At 59.4% G+C, this 21,523-nt stretch overlaps 1 protein-coding gene across 1 annotated transcript; it reads right to left on the bottom strand.

Annotated features, from left to right (window-relative positions):
- Positions 1-951: 951 nt before the first annotated feature.
- ATP1A3 (ATPase Na+/K+ transporting subunit alpha 3) lies at positions 952-20,131 on the bottom strand. The gene is made up of 21 exons (XM_045892165.2): positions 20,117-20,131; positions 15,208-15,297; positions 15,010-15,069; positions 14,368-14,571; positions 13,084-13,197; positions 12,836-12,970; positions 12,025-12,142; positions 11,617-11,885; positions 9,614-9,812; positions 9,427-9,536; positions 9,210-9,344; positions 7,137-7,329; positions 6,657-6,832; positions 6,432-6,568; positions 5,984-6,134; positions 5,734-5,902; positions 3,041-3,195; positions 2,841-2,964; positions 1,900-2,045; positions 1,403-1,533; positions 952-1,057 (listed from the first exon to the last, which is right to left on the bottom strand). Exons 1-21 carry the CDS (start codon positions 20,120-20,122, stop codon positions 952-954), a joined length of 2,928 nt encoding a protein of 975 aa, XP_045748121.2. The 5' UTR covers positions 20,123-20,131.
- Between the last annotated feature and the right edge of the window lie 1,392 nt (positions 20,132-21,523).

The following is a 21,523-nucleotide window of genomic DNA, read 5'->3' as shown; positions in this document are numbered from 1 at the left end:
GAGTGGGGAGGGGGGGAGGCAGGAGATAAATTGAGGGGGTAGGGGCCAAGGTGGGGCCACGGGGAGAGAGGGCCCCTCCCCCAGAATACAAAATGGGAGGACTGGTGGGGGCTGTCCTGGGCTTGGGGGGCAGGGAAGAGACGGGCGATGTGGGGGGGTGAGGTCAGTAGTAGGTTTCCTTCTCCACCCAACCTGGAGACAAAGAGAGAGAGACATGGAGAAGGGCATAGGACAGAGACAGAGACAGAGACAGAGAGGAGGGGGACCAGAGAAACCGGAAGGGAGAGGGAGGGATGTGGGGGAGACAGAGAGGTCAGCACAGTGCTCCGCCCCCCCACCCCTCCACCTGCGCCCCTGCCCCCCAGCCTCGCCCTCCACCCGGTGAGCCCCCTCACCCCCCGGGTTCCTGCGCAGGATGAGTTTGCGGATCTCGTCGTAGACGAAGATGAGGAAACTGTAGGGGAAGGCACAGAACCACCAGCTGGGCCTGCAGAGATGGGAGAGCAGGAGGGCGTCGGTGAGGGGTCGTCCCGGGGGACAGAGAGGCTGAGTCTGGAGAACAGGAGGGCCACCCTGGGGTGGATTCTCCCTTGCCCTCTGGCCGGGGCTGCAGGCTGGGGCCCGCTGAGTGCCCCTCTGTGAGGATGTCCACGGGGGAGGGCTCATTGGCATCAAAACAGAGACCGTGGGGCGCCTGGCCGGCTCAGTCGGTGGAGCAGGCGGCTCTGGATCTCAGGGTTGTGAGTCTGAGCCCCACACTGGGTGCAGAGGTTACTTAAAGATAATAAAATCTTTGAGAAAAAAAAAAAGAACAGGGACTGTGATGGGGGGGTCCCCAAAGAGACAGCAGGAGAGGTGGGGCTTGAGATCCACGTGGGGTCTGTGAGGATGGCCCACAGGGAAGGCTCCTCGGAGGATCCTGGGGCAGGCGGCGGGGAGGGTGAGGGGCACTCACTTGAGAGGGTACATGCGGAGGGCCACGTCCATCCCAGGGCAGTAGGACAGGAAGGCGGCGAGCGCCGTCTCCTCAAACAGCCCGAAGATCAGGATCTTGTTCCTGGAGGCACAGGCAAGGCTGGACATGACCCGGCCCCCAGCCCCCCAGGGACAGGCACAGCCAGAGGTGGACGGAGACAGACAGACAGCCCCGGGCTCACACGGACAGAGCGACGAACAGGGAGACAGAGAGATGGCAACAGAAGAAAGGCAGACCGACAGAGACAGCAACACCCAGACAGGCGTGGAAGGGGGACCCCAAGTGACCCCCTCACCCCCCCAATACACACGGAGGGACAGATGGAGAGAATCCACGACAGATGTGACCACTTGAGAGGAAATCACTCAGGGGTAAAGACAGACACATGGATGGGACAGAACAGAGCCTCGTGCCGCCGGCCCTCACTTCATGCCCTGCTGGAAGACCGAGTTCCTCCGGGTCTTGCAGATGATCAAATCGGCCCACTGGACGACCACGATGCTCACGAAGAAGGCCGTGTGGCACGTGAACTCCACCACTTTCCTCTGCTCGTACGTCTGCAGGAGCGATGACAAGCGTGCGGGGCGGCAGTCAGCCCCAGCCCGGGACCCACGTGCCCCCCCACCCCCGGTCTGTGCCCCCTGCACCAGCCCCAGGGCAGGTGGGGGCTCCGTCCCGATGGGGCCTCCCCTCTGTGGCTGGTGGGACAGGGCATGGCCAGAGGTCACGAGCACCTCGGTGGGCTGGGCCAAGGGCGCCAGGAGGCCCAAGCCCCAGGCAGGGGTCTCGATGCTGCTCCTGGGGCAGAGGGGTCGTCCTAGGAAGCAGCCCCCCATGGCTGGGACAGCGGACGGGAGCTCCTGCCTGCTGTGGGCAGAGGTGACTGGGACACCCCCCAAGTGCTGCAGGGCCCACCCACTCACCCACTGCTGCCCGTAACTGTCCTCCAGGTCATTGACGGTGCGGTCGTCCCAGTTCAGCCGGATGCCCACCAGGTTGCTGGGCAAGAAGCCATTTTCCGCCAGGATCACGAAGTAGGAAAAGAAGCCGCCGAGAGCCTGGATCATCCCTGGAGGGGGGAGGAGATGAGGAGAGGCTCAGGTCGGGGCCAGCAGCCAGCCCAGTGCACCTGGGAGGCCCTGTGAGACTCCCACTGGGAGCTGGTGGGGAGGCTACCTCAGAATGCACTGCAGAGCATCATCTGAGGCTGGGCTCCCGGCGGGCCACCTGAGAGCGCCACCTGGTGGTGAGCACCTGCCATGGGCCACCTGGGACAGGAGCCTCGGGGAAGGGACTCACCTGGAGGCTCTCCCCCACCTGACCCAGGCCACCTAAATAAAACCCTGGGAACCCCCCAGGTTTTGGTCTGACAGGCTCCCCGATGTAGGAATGATCTCACCGGGCCTCTGACCACCACCATTGAAGCTTCTGCTTTCTGGGACACTCCCAGCAATGGGGAGCTCAGCACCTCCAAGGCTCTGCACGTGGCACCCCCAGCAGCAGGGTGAGGAGGAGGTGGGACGGGATGGGGGTCACTCCTGCCCTCAGAGTGCTCACGGGCTGATCTTGTCTTGTCCACCATGGAGGGGGATTGAGCAGGGGGCTCTGCAGTGGCCAGCCTGGCGCCAACCCTGATCTGCCACTTGGTGTCCCATGTGCTCCTCAGGTGCACCCCCAGGCCCATCCTCCACCTGTCCTGGCCCTGCCTTGGGGAGCACTACCCTTCTGCAAGTCACTCCTCCCAAACCTCCAGCACCAAATCCTGCTTTCAGCCCACTCATCCAACACAAGGTTCCAGAGTACCCACTATGGGGCAGGCACTGGGCATCCACCCATAAACCAGGTGGGGTCCCCCCGTCCTCACCAATCTGCCCATAGGCCATGCTGATGAGCCTCTCATTGACCAGCTTGTCAGTACGTGGGTTCCTGGGCTGTCTCTTCATGATGTCACTCTCTGCAGCCTCGTATGCTAATGAGATGGCAGGGACCTGGGCGGGAGAGGCCATGTGAGCAGGAAGTGGGGGGCCCTCCCCTCCCAGGCCCCAGAAGGTGGCTGGGGCTCACCATGTCAGTGCCCAGGTCGATACAGAGGATGGTGATGGTGCCCAGAGGCAGTGGGATGTTGGCCATGATAAACAGCAAGAAGGGTGTGATCTCAGGGATGTTGCTGGTCAGGGTGTAGGCAATGGACTTCTTCAGGTTGTCAAAGATCAGGCGGCCTGAGGCAGGGGCAGGCTCAGATCCCATCCCAGGCACCCTGGCGCCCTCCCCTTCCCTGCCCAGTCTCCGAGTCCTTTCCAATCCACCCTCCCACCTGTCCACCTTCCCGCGCAAACATTCAACCATGGCACCCTGTTCAAACATTCTTGGAATATAGCCACTTGGGAAGACCATTTGGCAGTTTGTATTAAAGTTAAACACCCCCCTACTCTATTGACCCGGTAATCCTACTCCTAGGAGTGTTTATGTCCACCAAAAAGCAAGTACGAGAAGGTTCACCATAGCATTAGCCCCCATCGCCAAAACCCAGAACTGACCCCAATGCCCATCAGCATGGAAGTAGATAAATGAACTACGGTCCTTCCATATAACAGAATACCACTCAGCAAGAAAAAGGAACGAGCTACTGCCCACCCAACTCCATGGATGAATTTCACAGATGTCATGTCGAGTGAAAAAAGCCAGACACAAAAGCACTCATATCGCATGACTCCATTTAGATGAGGTTCAAAACTATTGTATGGAGCTAAAAGTCAGGATACAGTTTATTTCTGGGAGGGGAGCTATGGGCCGGAGGGAACCTGACGAAACCCTAATGGGGCTGGAAATGTCCTTTATCTCGGTTGGGGTCTGGTGGTTGCGTGGGTATACACGTGTAAAAATTCATCAAGCTGCCCAGCTTACTGTGCACATGTCATATCTCAATATGAACTCAATCAGCCCAGTGTGTATAGAGTAAAAAGAAGCTAGGGGCAGCTGGGCAGCTCAGTCAGTTAAGTGTCAGGTCATGATCCTGGAGTCCAGGGATCAAACCCCACATCGGGCTCCCTCTCGGTGGGGAGCCTGCTTCTCCCTCTGACTCTTCCCCCTCTTGTGCTCTCTCTCTCTCTCTCTCTCAAATAAATAAAGAAAATCTTTAAAATAAAAAAAAAAGAAGCTAAAGATTAACCGAGCCAGCACCGCCTCCCACCCTCCCGGGTGTGCTGAGAGGCATGAGCAACAAGATAATGTCATTCATGTGGAACAGAAAGGCAGGCTGCACGGTGGTACGAATGGTCTGATCACCTTTGTGTAAAAGTAAGACCCACTCTTTCCTATTCCCTCAGTGCATCCTCTGCCTTTCACAAACTGCTGGTGTCTCTTCCTAAAGTATTCATGGAGGAAATGATGATTGAAATGCGCTTCAACATAATCCAGGGTGTATGTTGAGATGAAACAAGATGGGCCATGAGTGGTGATGGAGCTGGGGGATGGGGACGTGGGGGTCCACTGTGCTCTTTGCTCTGCGGTATATCTAGAATTTCCCCTACTGGAAGTTAAACTTTGTGGTTTTTTTTTTTTTCCCCACCTCCGAGAGGCCTGCCTTGCCCACCCTTATCTGGGAATGACCATGGTTATTATCTATCACGCATGGCACTTGTTGGCTTCTCAGCACTTGCCACAATTTACAATTATGTTTGTTATGTTATGATTCATTTGTTAACTTGTCTAAAGCTGCCCCTCCCAGCTCCTGGAGGGAAGGGACCCTGTCTGCTCTGCTCACGACTCTCTCTCCAGCACCAGGCAAGAGACACAAGGTAGCAGCCCAGTGCATGTCTGGAAGGTGTGACCGGTGTGTCCGTAAGAGTGTGCATTGCATACACATAGATGTCTTGGGGAAGGAGAAAGGATTAACCACGATGTCTTCTGGGACAAGGAGGCAAGGGATAAGAGCATTTAATTTGTCACTTAAGGCTCTCTTTTATCATGCATTATTTTTTTACCCTGGGGACATTTCAACTGGGAGAGAGAAACTGGAAGAAAATGCACCACAGCATGAATAGTGATTATTTCTGGATGGTGAGGTTATGGGTGATTCCAATTTTCTTCTTGATGCTTGTCTATATTTCCTATAATTATCGGGAATTGCTTTGATGATCAGAATAAAATTAAATGTGAACAAGCTCCATCTGTGGCCACATCAAGGCCCATCAGGAGGCGGCGGTGCCCGCCGGCTCCTCAGTCTGGACTCAGTGTTCCCGGCCCCAGACACCAGGTCCGGCCCCACACACGGGCCCCCTCACACACCCTGCCTGTGCACGCTCTGTCCCTCTGCCCACAGCTCCCTCCCCTGGCACCCCTCTACCTGAATATTCCAACTCAGCCCTTGGGACTCCACATAGTGATTCCTATCCACTCTAGAAGCTTCCTTTGCCCCCCTGACCCCAGGTTGGGTGAGGGGCCCCCACAGGGCTCCCGAAAGGACCCTCAGCTTCCCCATGGTTGCACCTACAGGCATTTTCAAAATGCTTCTACGTCTGCCTCGCCTGCCAGACTGGGCCCCAGAAGCGCGTCAGCTCAGCCCTGCCCCCAGGGAGCTCCCAACCCCACTGGGCAGAGGAAGACTGGAAAGGACAAGCTGCAGGCTCCACTGGGGCTCGGAAGGGTTCTGGTGTCTTCCTACCATGCATTCCGCCACAGCCCTGGCCAGTTCCTCTTGCCCTTCTTGGGGCCTCCGGCAGGAACCCCAGTCTCCAGGGCCTCCCCGGCCAACTCACCCTCCTCCACACCCGTGACAATAGAGGCAAAGTTGTCATCCAGCAGAATCATGTCCGCTGCCTGCTTGGACACGTCTGAGCCAGCAATGCCCATGGCCACGCCGATGTCAGCCTTTTTCAGGGCGGGGGAGTCGTTCACACCATCCCCGGTCACAGCCACGATGGCTCCCTGCAGGGAGAGGGGGTGAGGATGACGCCCAGAGGCCCGGCCCCAGCCCCGTCCTCCAAGGGGGCCTCAGCCCAAGCGCACCTGTCTCTGGCAGCCTTCCACAATAATGAGCTTCTGCTGGGGGGATGTGCGGGCAAAGACGATCTCGGTGTGGTTCTGCAGGATCTCATCGATTTGCTCCGAGGTAAAGTCCTTGAGATCGGTGCCATGGATCACGCAGGCCTTGGCATCCCTGGGAAGAGCAGAGGGCTGGTCAGGGCATATGGGGATTCATGGACAGACAGCCAGGCAGGCCGAGCCCACAAACAGGAGAGGCAGGAGGACTGGGCTCTGAAACTGAGGCTCAGGAGGTGTAAGTGACTTGCCCAGGTTCACACAGCTCGTGAGCAGGGAAGCTCAGATGCAGCCCTTCCCCACGCTGCCCGTCCTCACATGTGGAGGAGGCGTGGCACCCAGGTGCTGAGAGCCGAAGGAAGGTGGACAGGCCGTCCCGGAGGAAGGCCGGAGTTGGGGGGGGGACGGGCCTCACCGGGGGTTGACCTGGCTGACGGGAATGTTGAGCCGGGCAGCAATGTCCTCCACTGTCTCGTTGCCCTCGGAGATGATGCCCACGCCCTTGGCGATGGCCTTTGCCGTGATGGGGTGATCACCCGTGACCATGATGACCTGTGGGCATTGTTCGGGGATGGTCCAGCCTCACCGCCGGCCCCCCAGGGGGCCCCGCCGCCGCCTCCCCGGCTGCCCCAGGCCACACCTTTATGCCAGCGCTGCGGCACTTGCCCACTGCGTCGGGGACGGCCGCCCGGGGCGGGTCGATCATGGACATGAGGCCGACGAAGCAGAGGTTGTCCGTGGTGAAGTTCACGTCGTCGCAGTCGAAGGCAAAGCCCTTGGGGAACTGCTCCTCGGGCAGGTAGTAATGGCAGAAACCTGATGGCAGATGGAGTGAGGGCATGAGGGCTCCAGCCTCAGACGGCCACCCTCCCCGCCCACAGCTCTTGGCCACCAGCGTCCCTGTAGTCAGGGCAGCCCCAGCCGGGGGCGTAGTCTGTCAACATTCATCCCCTAAAGATGGCTTCCCCTCTCGTTCATACACACACTCGCTCATTCATTCATTCATTCATTCATGATGCATTCTGGGAGGGCCTATTCTGAGCCAGGCTCCGGACAGCCTCACACCCCTCCAAACCCTCAAGGGCTCCCCCACCAAGTCAGCCCCACCCGAGGTACGCACCCAGCACACGCTCGCCCAGGCCGCCGAGCTCCAGGTAGGCGTTCTGGAAGGCCTCTTTCATCTCCTCGTCCAGGGGCTGCTCCTTGCCCTGCAGCAGGATGGTGGAGCAGCGGTCCAGGATGCGCTCGGGGGCGCCCTTCATCACCAGCAGGTACCGGTTGTCGTTGGGGTCCTCAGTCTCGTGGATGGAGAGCTGTGGAGAGGGTGGGGGGCGGGCATGCCTGAGCCTCGGCGGGACCCAGCTGGGGGAGGGGATGGCCCCCACCCTCCGCCCAGAGGCATGGGAGCCAGGACAGACCACAGCTGGGTCTCCCCCAGAATGCAAAACTCTCTGCCCCAAACTCTCTACCCAAGAGATCTCCATCTGGTTCTCAAAGTCTCTCCCAGGGATCCCGGCTCACCCCTGCCCATTTCTGTCTCTCCATCTCACAGATGTTTCTGCCCATGGGGCTCGCTCACAAAAATCATGGACATCCCTAGGGTACATGGCCCTCTCCCTGCCTCACCCGGCTTCCTCTCATCCCACATCTGACCTATCACCAAATCTGCTCAGCTCATCTCTCAAATACACCCAGATTCTGACCTCTTCTCACCTGCCCCCCTGCCCTCCCCGTCCGGCCACCCCCATCTCTCGTAGGGAATATCACATTGAGTCTCCGTGTCTGCCCTCCCCAGCCCATAATACTTCCTCCCCACAGCAGCCAGGAGGATCCTTTAAGAAATGTGAGTGAGTGGAAAATGGGGCAGCCACTTTGGCAAATAGTCTGACAGCCCCCCAAAAGGCTCCAAGGAGAGTTACTATATGAGCCAGCCATTCCCAGGGACACACACACCCGAGACACACAAAGTGTGTCCACACAGAAACGTGTGTGTGAAGTTCCCAGCAGCATCACACGCAGTAGCTCAAAGGGGCGAATGACTCAAAGGTCCGTCAGCAGATGAAGGGATCAACAAACTGTGGACTGTGCAGACAACGCAACATTACCCGGCCACAGAGAGGTCCGGAGTACCAACACACACCACAACGTGCGTGAATGGACCTTGAGAACATCACACGAAGTGAAACACGCCAGTCACAAAACACCACGTATCGTAGGATTCCATTTATATGAAATGTCCAGAATAGGCCAACGCATAGAGACAAGAACGTAGATGAGTGGTTGCTTAGGAATCAGACGAGATGGGGGAGGAGGGGGAAAAGAGCTAAGGAGTGTGAGGCTTCTTTTTGACGTGATGGAATGTTCCATAACTGTGGAGCTGATTGCACGTATCTGTGAATATACCAAAATGCTGAATTACGCACTTTATGTGGGTGATCTATGATATATGAATTATATCTCAGTGAAACTCTTTTTAAAAACATGAGTCAGGTCCCATCTCTCCTCCGCACAGAGCCCTCCCGTGGCTCGTGTCCCTCTTAAAAGTCCACACCTGAGTCTTCTCCACGGCCCACGAGCCCAAGAGGACCTGGCCAGGTACCCAGTGCCCTTACCTCCAGCACACTCCCTGGCTCCCTGCTCCACCATCCTGGCTGCCTGGCTGTTGTTCAGACACATCAGTACACTCCTGCCTCAGGGCCTTTGCACATGCTATGCCTACTGCCTAGAACACCCTTGCCCCAGACACCTGCAGCCAGCATATTCTGTACTTCCTCATGCTTTTGTCATCATCTGTCTTCTAGCACTAGACTGTGCATTCCATGTCCACTGTTTCACTCACTGCCAAAGGTACCCCAGCACCTAAAACATGCTCCTGACATGCGGTGGCTGCTCAAGCAAATATCTGTGGAATGAATGAGAGCTCTCCGGTGGGTCCCCACTCTCTGCTATAGGAAGATCTTTATTCCTCTGCCTCCCACTCCGGCAGAGACCTTGCTCTCACTCCCTGGGTCAGCCTGTTCCTCACCTAACCAGGCGGACACTATCATTCCCATTTCACAGATGGTGAAACCAAGGCTCTGGAAGGTTAGTAACTTGTCCAAAGTAAGGGGGGCAGTGGGGCAGAGGTGACCGCTTACAGGCACAACCGAGACACTGAGGGCCAGGCTAGCTCTCCTAGACAGCCCTGGAGTACCTGGTATTTGTTGGTGGAATTGAAGGGAATCTCAGCCACTTTCTTGTTACGTTCGCGCATCAGCTTCACAGAGCCAGACGACAGTTCGATGCACTTGAGCAGGGCGGACTCAGAGGCATCCCCGGCCACATCCCTCTGGGGGTACAGAGGGCCGTCAGAGCAGAGCAATGGCGGTGGCCACGGGCAGGGCCGAGGCGAGGGGGGCAGCTGGACCCACCTTGAGCACAGGGATGTTGTCCTGACCTCCCTTGAAGACGGCGCGGTTGCAGAGGCCAGCGATGTGGGACAGGGCCACCCAGGTGTGCGAGCTCTTGTCGAACGAGGTTCCTGAAGGAGGCACATGTCCCCTGTCACAGCGCCTCAGGGCCAGACCCCCTCGGTCCCCGCCGGGGCCCCACCCTCACCTGACTGGTCCTCCGTGGTGTCGGCCTCGTGGATCTGGTTGTCAAACCACATGTGGGCGACCGTCATGCGATTCTGGGTGAGGGTCCCTGTCTTGTCTGAGCAAATGGTAGATGTGGAGCCCAGGGTCTCGACAGCCTCCAGGTTTTTCACCAAGCAGTTCTTCCGAGCCATGCGCTTGGCTGTCAGCGTCAGACACACCTGGGGGGGGGCGCAGCGGGGGCGGGCCAGTCATGGGGACCGCCGGGCGACAGGCTTACACCAGCGACGAGAGCGCCCGCGACCCACCCTGGGTGGCCCATCCAAGGAAAGAGCGCTGCCCCCGAACACCAAGCAGCAACAACACAGACGCACACACAGAAGAGTGTTGCTGTCCGGCAACTCCATCCCAAGGCACAGACCAACAAAAGTGGGCTCGGATGCGCCCCCAAAGGCAGCTACTGTTCTGGGCACAGCAGCTTTCTTCCTAATCGTCCCGAACGAGAAACAATGTCTACTAACAGCAGAAGGGGGAAATAAACCGCAGGGGGGAAAAGGTGGCATGATACACAGCAATGGGAAAGAGCAGGCTCCTGCTTCTTGCACCTTCAAGGATGAAGTTCAAGAACATCGTGTCCAGCATAAAACTGAGCCCGAAGCAAGGGTTTGGACTCAATTATTCCGTTGCTATGCAGTACGGTGATGCTGCTGGAAGCCAGGGTAGGGGTAACCTTTGGGTTGGGGGGAAGAAGCCGGACAAGGTCTGGAGGGGGTTTCTGGGGAACTCAGTCTGCGTGCCGCCCACCTGCACGCGCCCAGACTCACAGCCGGGGCGTCCAAATGCGTGACCCCACATCTGTAAAAAGCCTTGGACCTACCCTGGCTTTGCACATGCTAATGGGGAAAATGCTGCAGGAGATATTAAGTAAAAAGAATCAAGCAGCAGAAGAGAATTCCTGGGACGATCTGGTCTATGTACTGTCAGCGCTGAGCCACAGGCTGGAATACGCCCACACCTGCCCGGGAGTGGTGTAGATGATGCACTTCTGTGGTGGGGCTGACCGCTGGTCAGCAGGGCAGGGCGGGGGCATTATTTTATTTTATTTTTTAACTATTTTAATCTATTCTTTAGACTTTTTACCATGAGGGTGCACTTCCTTTTTTTTTTTTTTTTTTTTTTTAAGATTTTATTTCTAAGTCATCTCTATACCCAACGTGGGGCTTGAACTCACAACCCCGAGATCAAGAATCATGTGCTACACTCACTGAGCCAGCCAGGAGCCCCATGAGGGTGTACATCTTAATTGTGTAAGTTAACTTAGACAGTGGTAGGACTGACGGGGCGCCTGGTGGCTCAGTCAGTTGAGCCTCCGACTCTTGATTTTGGCTCAGGTCATGATCTCAGGGTCGTGGGATCGAGCCCTGTGTCGGGCTCTGCGCTAAGCAGGGAGTCTGCTTGGGATTCTCTCTCTCCCTCTCCCTCTGTCCCTCCCCCTGCTCACTTACTCCCTCCCCGCCACCTCTTTCTCCAAAAAAAAAAGAAAGAAAAAAAAAAAAAAAAGAAAGAAAGAAAAAAAAAAAGAACGTGATAGGCTGTTAGCCCTTCATGCTTTGCAGCGTGCCCCAAGATTTTTGTTTGTTTCGTTAAGAAGGCCTTCTGAGGGCGCCTGGGTGGCTCAGTCGTTAAGCGTCTGCCTTCGGCTCAGGTCATGATCCCAGGGTCCTGGGATCGAGTCCCACATCGGGCTCCCTGCTCAGCAGGAAGCCTGCTTCTCCCTCTCCCACTCCCGCTGCTTGTGTTCCTGCTCTTGCTATCTCTGTCTCTGTCAAATAAATAAATAAAATCTTTGAAAAAAAAAATTTAAAAAAAAAATAAAAAAAAAAAAAGAAGGCCTTCTGAGTCCCCAGACCCAGTCATTCAAGACCCAGGAGGCTCATCCCTCAGTGTGCCAGCTGTCCTCCTCAGGACCGTGGCAGTCAGGCCCCCAGCCCCCGCCTCCCTCAGACGTGGGGGTCTGGGCCTTACAGTGACGGTGGCCAGCAGGCCCTCTGGGACATTGGCCACAATGATGCCGATGAGGAAGATGACAGCCTCGAGCCAGGTGTATCCGAGAATGAGAGACAGGATGAAGAAGGAGACGCCCAGGAAGACGGCCACGCCGGTGATGAGCTGGATGAAGTGCTCGATCTCGATGGCGATGGGCGTCTTGCCCACCTCCAGGCCTGAAGCCAGCGTGGCAATGCGGCCCATGACAGTGCGGTCACCCGTGGCCACCACCACGCCGCGAGCCGTGCCTGGGGGGCCAGAGCGGGGTAGGCTGAGCTGGGGATGGGGTCTCGGCGAGGTTCGGGGAGCCCCGAGCCCCAGACGCACATCCCTCGGTCTGGACCAGCCCTGCCCCAACATGGGTGCCCCCACCACACCCTGCCGCACCTTCCACGCAGTTGGTAGAAAAGAAGGTAATGTTCCGAGTCTCCAAGGGGTTGTCATGTGTGCAGTCAGGAGAGCGGGTCTGAGGTTCCGATTCGCCAGTCAGGGAGGAGTTGTCCACCTGAGGGTGGGTGAAGGGACAGAGGGCTCAGCCCTGGGGTCAGGGAGCACTTGTCCAGAGGACATGGGGCTGAGGCTGTATCCATGGAAGCCATAAGGAGAGGCCTGGACACCTGGGTGAAGGAGTGGTGGCCGGTGGGCTAGAGGTTGGGCTCTTGAAGGTGGGAAGCAGAGGCTTCTTGCCAAGGTCTAAGGTATTGATACATCTGGGGGGTGGGGACCAGGGGTCTGGACTCCTGGATCCTGGCGAAGGTGGAGCTGGGGCCTGACCCATGGGTCTGAGGAAAGAGGGGGGCAGGGCCCTGGATTCTTGGGTCTGAGGGAGGAGAAGGCTGAGGGCAAGACTTCTGGGTTTGAAGGAGGGGAGGCTAAGCGTCCAGACCCCTGGTCTGAGGAAGGAGAGGGTTGGGGGTCTGGACCCCTGAGTCTGAGGGAGGAGGGGGCTGGGGGCCTAGGCTCCTGAGTCTGAGGGAGAAGGGTGCTGAGGCCTAGAGCCCTGGGTCTGAGGGAGGAGGGGGCTGGGGGCCTGGACTCTTAGGTCTGAAGGAGGAGGGGGCTGGGAGCACGATTCCTGAATCTGAAGGATGGGGGCTGGGGGCCTGGACTTCTGAGTCTGAAGGAAGAAGGGGCTGAGAGCCTGGACCCCAGAGCCACTCCAGGAAGGACAGAGCTGGGCCCCAGGTCCCGGTCCCACCTTGCAACCATGGGCTGAGATGATTCGTAGGTCGGCCGGGACTCGGTCTCCACCCTTGATCTCCACCAGGTCCCCGACCACCACCTCCTCAGCGTTCACCTGCATCTTCTCACCCTCTCGGATCACCAGGGCTTGCTGGGGGCCGAGTGGAGAAGAGTCAGTGCCCCAGCTCTCCGCCTGGGCTTGGATGGCACACCTCACCCCCAACCTCCTACTCCCACCTGACCCCTTCCGGGACCCCCCTTCACCTGGGGAACCATGTTCTTGAAGGACTCCATGATCTTGGAGCTCTTGGCCTCCTGGTAGTAGGAGAAGCAGCCGGTGATGATGACCACAGCTGCCAGCACGATGCCCAGGTACAGCTGTGGGGGGGACACAGGGTTGTACCTCAGAGCTGCTCCCTACCAGCCTCACCCCGAGATTTGCGGAATCCGGGAAGGGAACTCTGAGTCAACAGGAGCTGGCGGGGGGGGGTCGGTATTTATGTGTCTGACCCCAGGTTTTGTCTACTTGAGGGTCCGTGTGTCCTTCTGCCTGTTCATGTTTGGGTCCCTCTTTCCGCACATGGGGTATGTTTGAGCTCTAGGTCAGCCCATCTCTCGATTTTGTGTGTCCACCTGTCTGTCTTTCTGCCTGAGTTTGAGAATCTGAGCGTATGCTATTATCTGTCCACATGTCTGTCTACGCTTAAGTCAGTGTGTCTGTCTGACAGTCTGCATGCCTGGCTTTAAATTTATGGGACTGTTTGTGTTTGAGTCTCTGTGTGGATCTCTGTCTGTCTCTCTCTGCCTGGGTCTGAGACTCCGTGTCTATCTGCCTATTTGAGTTTTAATTTTTTTTAAGTTTTATTTATTGGGTAATCTCTACACCCAATGTGGGGCTCGAACTCACAACCCCAAGATCAAGAGTCGCACACTCCTCCGACCGAGCCAGCCAGGCACCCCGGGTTTTAATGTCTGGGAATACGATCTGTCCGTGCTTGACTTGCAGGTTTGTCTGTCTGTCCCCAGGCTAGGCCTGCAGCTCTGTGTATGTCTGAGTTCCTGTGTCTGTCCGTCTACATCTGTGTCCGTGGTTGTGTCTGAACTAGGCGACTGTGTCTGAGTCTGTGGCAGGCGTGACGGTGTTGAGTCTACGCGTGTGCGCATGTGCAAGGATCTCCACGTGGTCAGGGTGCGGGTCTGTGTTTATGCGCACGTGTCCCCCTGCACTGGGGGATGGGTCCTGACAGATCAGTAGCTGGATGTCTGGCTCTCTACACCAGAGTCCTGACTTTTGCGGGAGGATCTTTCAGGCCATGACCACCTGGTGGTGCCTGTCCCCAAGGCCACTGAGATCACAAAGCCTTGGGACAGAGCCTCAGCTCACACACCCCACATGGCACACAAGTTACTTGGCTTTGCTTTTATGCAGGTCCGATGACCCAGCTGGAGAGTGGGCTTTCAGAAGCCGGAAGGGGCAGGAGAAGCGGGGCGGGGTTTGCGTCCCTAAGTGTCCCAGCCCTGGTGCAGGGCAGGCTGGAGGGCACTCACATTGTCGCCCGAGGGGTCGTCCTCTGTGCCCGCCTGGATGCCATAGGCCAGGAAGCAGAGGATGGCTCCAATCCACAGCAGGATTGAGAAGCCCCCAAAGAGCTGGCGGCAGAACTTGACCCATTCTGGAGTGGTAGGCGGTGGTGTGAGCGCATTGGGCCCATCCCGGGCCAGGATCTCTTGGGCTTTGCTGTGGGTCAGACCCTGGGGGACACAGGACTCACACAGGACCCTCCCTGAGCCAGCCTGGCACCCCAATGCTTCACAAGCACCCCAGGCACCCAGGACTCAGGCCCCCAGCCCCTCCTCCCTCAGACCCAGGAGTCCAGACTCCCAGCACCTTCCTCCCTCGGACCCAGAAGTCCCGGGCCCCAGCTCCCTCCTCCCTCAGACTCAGGGGTCCAGGCCCCCAGCCCCTCCTCCCTCAGACCCAGGAGTCCAGGCCCCCAGCCCCTCCTCCCTCAGACCCAGGAGTCCAGGCCCCCAGCCCCTCCTCCCTCAGACCCAGGAGTCCAGACTCCCAGCACCTTCCTCCCTCGGACCCAGAAGTCCCGGGCCCCAGCTCCCTCCTCCCTCAGACTCAGGGGTCCAGGCCCCCAGCACCCCCTCCCAGAGGTGCTCCTCCTTCGGGCCCAGCCGCACCTGCACGCAGTCCGTGTTGTATTTCCGGCACACCTCTTCCACCGACATCTTGTGCTCTGTCTGAGGAACAAGAGTTTGGGGGGAGGCAGTGAGAACCAAGGCCTTTCGGGGGCTGGGCCAGGACCTGAGAGCATGAGGCCCATCCCCAGCCACATCTCCACTCTGGGAGGGTGTGCGGGCACGAAGGGTGGGGCTTACCATAGCCACCTCCTTCTTGAGGTCATCCAGGTCCCTGCGCTCTTTGGTGCCCTTGCTTTTCTTGGGCGAGCCCTTGTCATCTTTCTTGTCCTGCGAGGTGGCGACACGATAGCTGTCAGAGCCACCAGACTGCGGGCGAGAAGGGGTTACAAGGGGGACACTGGCCCTCCAGGCCCCACCCTCACCCTGGCCTGCCTCCTCATCGCATCAGGCAGGGGCTGGCTCTGGGGGTCGCGGTCTGTTCGCCAGCACCTCCCTGTCTCTGCCCCGTGTCTCTGGGTGGTTGTCTCTCAGAACCCGTGGGTCTCGTCTCTTTGATTGGCCTCACCGTCTCTGGTGCCGTGTTATCTCTGGGTCTCTGTCCCCGAGGGTCTCTGTCCGGGTCTGTCTGTGCTTCTGTCTCTCTCTCTGTTTCTGTGCCTATCTCTGGGGCTCTCTCTCCTTCAGTCATTTGGTGTCTCTTTGTCTCTGTGTATGTCTCTTCCTCCCTCTCCCTGGGCCTGTCCCAACTCCCCGAGTGTCCGTCTCTTGCTATGTCTGTCTTCCTCTGTCTCTGGAGCTGTCTCTCGAGGTCTCTGTCCCCTTCTGTCTTATTGTTCTTTTTTGTCTCTCTGTCTCCTACCTCTTTATCTCTCCATCTCTGTCTCCCTGCTCTATCTCCTTCATCTCTTTACGTCGTCTGTCTCTGCCTCTGAGTCTCTCCGCATGTGTCTCTGCATAATTCTGTCTGTCTGTCTGTCTGAACTCTGGCTCTGTAGGTCTCTCTGTCTCATACAATGTCTGTCTGCATCTCTTGAACCATCTCTCCCCACGTCTGGCTGAATCTCTCTCTGGGAGAGTCGATGTGTCTCGGGATCTCCGACTGTCTCTGAGTGTCGGGATTTCTGCCTCCGTGTCTTTCCCCGTCCTGCTCTCTGCCTCTCTCTGTCATGAGTCTCTGTCTTCAACTTTCGAGCTGTGTGTGTCCTCCTCTAGAATGCTTGGCGTGTCTCTCCCTCTCTGCCTCTCCTGTTTTAACCGCCTTGTCTATCTCTGGCTGTCTCACTCTGACCTGTCTGTCTCAACATTTCAGTCCTTCCAGCTCCAGGTCTCCCTGCCTCTGTCACTCTCCCCGTCTTCTCTCCCCGGCTCTTTTCCTGGGCCCCTTTCCCCAGCCCCATGGGTGTCTCAGTCTCTGCCTCTCGAAGGACGCAGCTAATCCTGGGAGACCCCACAGGCCTGGCAGGGACAGAGGAAAGGGTACTGCAGGTGTGGGTCACAGCTGGGACAAAAGCCCGGGACGCAGCCTACTATGCACAGGGATGGCAGCCTGGCTGGACACACAGCCAGTCCCGAGGGTCTTGACTGACAAGCTGTGGGCCCTGGCCTCTCTCTCGGGGCTTGGTGGCCGCCACAGACAGCTCTGAACAGGGGACGGGCAAGGTCAGGTCTCTGGAGGACAGACTAGGAGCTGGCTGGGATTTCGGGTACAGAAGCCCCAGGCCTGGCCCGAACTGGATGTGGCGTGAGGGGGCGAGGGGGGTTCCAGTCCAGGGGGCTTGGGCAGATGGGGAAGGCAGTGTCCCCGGAGGCTGGCAGGAGGGGTGAGGCGAGGCCAGGTGCTGGAAGAGGGCTGCTGACAGATCCTGCGGGCCCAGGGCCAAGCCGGGATCCCAGGCTCAGGCAGCTCAACGCTAATCCCCTCATGACCTTGTAGCGGGTTGAGCTGCCTGCTGCCGGCCCCCAGACCCAGGGGCTGAGCCTGGGGGTTACTGCAGCCTGGAGGCCCGGGAGCCTCTGAGAGGGTTTCAGAGGGTGGGAGGGGGGCTTGGCCCTGGGCCAGCCCTGCAGCAGCACTGCGTCTGACTCAAAAGCACGGAGGCCTGAGGACAGGCAGGGCACGTCTCCACTCCCTGTGCCAGGAGGGGTCTTACCTGCCCACGGGGGTGGCCCCATGGATGGAGAAATGTGGAGATAGAAGGTCATGGGGTCAAGGCAGAGAAATGAGGGGGAAGGCAGGAGAGGAGAGAGATGGGGGCCTGGCAGGAGTGCGGGAGAAAAACAGCAGCCAACACCTGAAACCTTAGGGAAGGCTGGGAGCCGATGCTTGGAGGAAGCAGGGGCTGGGGGTCTGGACCCCTGGTCTGAGGGAGGAGGGGCTGAGGGCCTGGACCCCTGGTCTGAGGGAGGAGGGGCTGAGGGCCTGGACCCCTGGTTTGAGGGAGGAGGGGCTGAGGGCCTGGACCCCTGGTCTGAGGGAGGAGGGGCTGAGGGCCTGGACCCCTGGTCTGAGGGAGGAGGGGCTGGGGACCTTGGACTCCTGGGGCTGAGGGAGGAGGGGCTGGGGGTCTGGACCCCTGGTCTGAGGGAGGAGGGGCTGGGGGCCTGGACCCCTGGTCTGAGGGAGGAGGGGCTGGGGGTCTGGACCCCTGGTCTGAGGGAGGAGGGGCTGGGGGCCTGGACCCCTGGTCTGAGGGAGGAGGGGCTGGGGGCCTGGACCCCTGGTCTGAGGGAGGAGGGGCTGGGGGCCTGGACCCCTGGTCTGAGGGAGGAGGGGCTGGGGGCCTGGACCCCTGGTCTGAGGGAGGAGGGGCTGGGGGCCTTGGACTCCTGGGGCTGAGGGAGGAGGGGCTGGGGGTCTGGACTCCTGGGTCTGAGGGAGGAGGGGTTGGGGGGGCCTGGATCTCTGGGTCTGAGGGAGGAGGGGGCTGGGGGGCTGGACTCCTGGGTCTGAGGGAGGAGGGAATTAGGGCCAGGACTCCTGAGTCTGATGGAGGAGGGGCTGGGGACCTTGGACTCCTGGGGCTGAGGGAGGAGGGACTGGGGGTCTGGACTCCTGGGTCTGAGGGAAGAAGGGTTGGGGGGCCTGGACTCCTGGGTCTCAGGGGGAAGGGTTGGAGGGTCTGGACCCCTGGGTCTGAGGGAGGAGGGACTGGGGGCCTGGACTCCTGGGCCTGGGGCAGGAGGGGCTGGGGGGGCCTGGACCCCTGGGTCTGAGGGAGGAGGGGCTGGGGGGGCCTGGACCCCTGGGTCTGAGGGAGGAGGGGCTGGGGGGGCCTGGACCCCTGGGTCTGAGGGAGGAGGGGGCCGGGACAGCCCCATCCCTGGCAGGCAAGCCTTGGGTCCTGCGTGCCCTTGCTATGACCAGACTCCCTTGGGGGCGGGCTTCCATCTGTTGGAGGGGGAGCCGAGGCTTTCCCAGTCAAGGCAGGAGGCCCAGATGGGCGCACTGCGGGGCGGGAGCACCTCTGAGGGTGGGGGACACGCCTGTCTCGCTGCAGCGAGTCTCTGCATCTCCTCACCATTTTCCACTGTCCGCCTCCCCCTGACACCCGCCAGCTCACACAGCTTCTGCACCTTGGCCAGCCTCTGGCTCCCCCTCTCAGGGTGTCTGGAGCCTTCATCTCTGAGCATCTCTCTCTCTCCACCTCCCCTTTTGTTCTCTGCCTCCTCCTCCCACCCTTCAAGCTGACTTTGGTCGTCTTTGGATAGGAAATGTCTGTCCTTGGGTCTCCTAATCTCAGACTCAGTTTCTCTCTTTGTCTCTGTATGTCTCTCCATGTCTTTGTCTCACCATGTCTCTGCATGTCTCTCTGACCGTGTCTCTCTTTGTCTCTACGTCTATGTCTCTTTCTCTCTGTCTCTTTCAGAGCATCTCTCTCTGTCTCTGCCTATTTCTTTCACTCTTTCCGTAGGGTTCTGCCTCTCTTTTTGCAACCCATGTCTAAAGCGCCTCTCTTCTCCTGTCTCCTCTTCTTTTCCTAATGCTCCCTGTTCCTTCCCCGGGGCATTAGGTCTCAGTCTCCTCCAATCTGTCCACACCTCCCTCCCTCCATTCCACTTACCTGGAAGCCATCACTGACTCTCACCTCCCCCCCTTCTCTCTCCCAGTCCTCTCCCCTCCAGTTCTTCTCCCCATCCCCCCTCGCCCACCCCAAGCCACAGATCTGCAGCCCCACCCCCCCACCTCCATCCCTGGGCCCATCAGCCTTCATCCGCCATCTTTCTCCCCATCCCTCATATTCCCTCTCCCATCCCGACCCTCTGTCTTCCTCCTACCCAGCCCACCCGCCTCCATCTCCCACTCTCCCCCCATGGCCCCGCCCCAGACACGCAGGGAGAAATCCAGGGCTGCAGAGGGGATCAGGTGGTCAGCCAGGGAAGGAGGCGGCATCTGCTGGAGAGACTCACAGACAGACAAGGACACACGGACACAGAGGCAAGGGCATAGCCAGACATGCACCATACACTCCCCCACCCCCCTACCCCCCACATGTGTACACATGCACCCTCAGCCAGGCACTCAGTCTCGCTGCCAGGCTCTCCTGCTTCTCCCAGCCGCCCCCCCCGCCCCATCAGCTTCCTCAGATTAGGGGATGGACACACACCACAGTCCCAGGCCACCCGCCGCACTGCGGAGCACCCCCCGCCCCCAATCCAGGCCTGGAAGGAGAAAGAGAGGTCATCTGGTGTTCATTCCATAGCCTGCACCTGTCCGCACCCGGCCAGGGAAGCAGAGGGGTTTCAACACCCCCAGACACAAACGCCAGCTCTCAGACACACCCAGACACGAATGCAGACACAACCTGGGCCGCACGGTCGCTGGCAGACGGGGCTGGCAGAACCTGCTAGAGCCCGGAGCTCACACACGCGCACACGCACGCATACGATGGAGCGTGCAACCGCACCAGGGCAGGCAGAGAGGGCCGGTCGGTGCCCCACGGACTCCGCACACAAAGACACGCCAATATACGCCACAGACCACGCGGCCCCAGGCGGCCCCGCGCACACGCTCAACCAGCGGCACAACCAGACGGACGGGCCGGGTCCCGCGGACGTGGCTCCGGAGCCCCCGCCCCCCGCAGACACCCGATGTCGCTGGACCCACAGTGTCGCGCACACGCACGGCCCGGCCGGCCCGAGCACCTACCCCCATCTTGGCGGCTCCGGGGGAGAGGGGCGGGCGGGCAGGCGGGGCGGGGGCCGGGGGCAGAGGCCTCAGGGCGGGCTCAGGCGCGGGCTCGGGCTGGGGGCCTCTGCAGCGCCCGCGCCTCGGTCCGCGCGTCGGTCCTGCCGGCAGCCCTCCCGCACAGAGTCTGCGGCGGCCGCCGCCTCCGCCTCCTCATATGCCCGCGCCCGCGGGGGGGCCGGCGCCGGCCAATCAGGAGCGCCGCCGCCCTGACGGACGGCCCGCGGCCCCGCCCCCGGTACTGCAGCTGTCCTCCCCGCCCCCCAGCCTCCGCAAAGTGGCGGCATGGCCGAGAAGGGGGAGCGCTGCAGAAGGGGGGATCCCGGAGACCCCGCAATGAGGAACCTGGAGACCCTCGCAGTGGGGCGCTGAGGGAGAGAGCGCCCCGAAAATCCCCTCACTGTGGGGGTGTTGCCACAGGGAGAGGGGTGCGCTGGGGGAGGTGGACACCGGGTGGGGGGAAAGCCCCTTAAACCACCAACAATAAAGCGGGGGACACAGCGGACGGGTGGGGGGGCTGGAGACCTTGTGGGGGTGTTGTTCAGGAGGGGGAGCTGGAGGGAGCCTAAGAGGCAAGGAAGATCCTACAGTTCGGAGGGGTGCTGGAGAGGGGAAATGAGCCTTGAGGTCCCTTCGCTAGTGTGCCCCCCCCACACCATGGCAGTTATACAGGGAGACCCAACCGCGAGGGTACGCGGAAGACACATCACAGCCTCACACTCACACACAAGCATCACCCAGATAGCCCAGATGGGGAGGACGCGCACATCCACCACCCCATCACACACCAGCACAGTTTCACCATCACATCCCAGAACACACCAGCGTGGACCCTCACACACATACTACACTACCCCATCACATAACCCCAGAGATTCACCAGCATGTGGAAATAAAATGCACCCCCCATCACACCACAACAGAATTACAATTGCTGTCATAAACGGCCGTGTAGACTGACTCACACCCTCTGAACACTACATCACAGACATGCACATCACACCCTCCACCGCACCTGGCCTTGTACCATTTCACATAGAGACCCACAACCACGCAGCCCGTAAACCCACAGACCAACACGTACCCACACTAGGGACCATCACACACGCACAGGCCTCACACTCCCTCACACACCCCATGAGCCTTTGTGGTCCCTGCTGCAGTCACACAACAGCACACACACAACCACACACACTCCTCCCCAGGGAGCAGAAGTCCACGGGGCACAATTGCCAAAGCGTCACTAATTGTGAATGACAGACAAAAAGGTGCACGCAGACTAACACACAGAACAATAATTCACAGGAACAGATCTCATGACACTGTCCCCCATGCTTCGCACACTACACACATCACGCATTGCAGTGC

Source organism: Mirounga angustirostris, unplaced genomic scaffold, assembly GCF_029215605.1.
Source record: "Mirounga angustirostris isolate CCGP_5_RB_7025 unplaced genomic scaffold, mMirAng1.0.hap1 SCAF_16, whole genome shotgun sequence".
Taxonomy (NCBI): Eukaryota; Metazoa; Chordata; class Mammalia; order Carnivora; family Phocidae; genus Mirounga; species Mirounga angustirostris.
Note: the sequence above shows the minus strand (reverse complement) of the source record. Positions and strands in the feature narration are given on the sequence as shown.

Bases quoted from the DNA above. Each gene is read 5' to 3' on its own strand.
- ATP1A3 (XM_045892165.2), bottom strand. The intron at 12,971-13,083 runs GTGAAGGGGGGT...CTCGGCCCCCAG, and splicing joins TCAAGAACATGGTTCCCCAG to CAAGCCCTGGTGATCCGAGA. The intron at 2,965-3,040 runs GTGAGCCCCAGC...TCTCCCGCCCAG, and splicing joins TCGACCTGGGCACTGACATG to GTCCCTGCCATCTCATTAGC.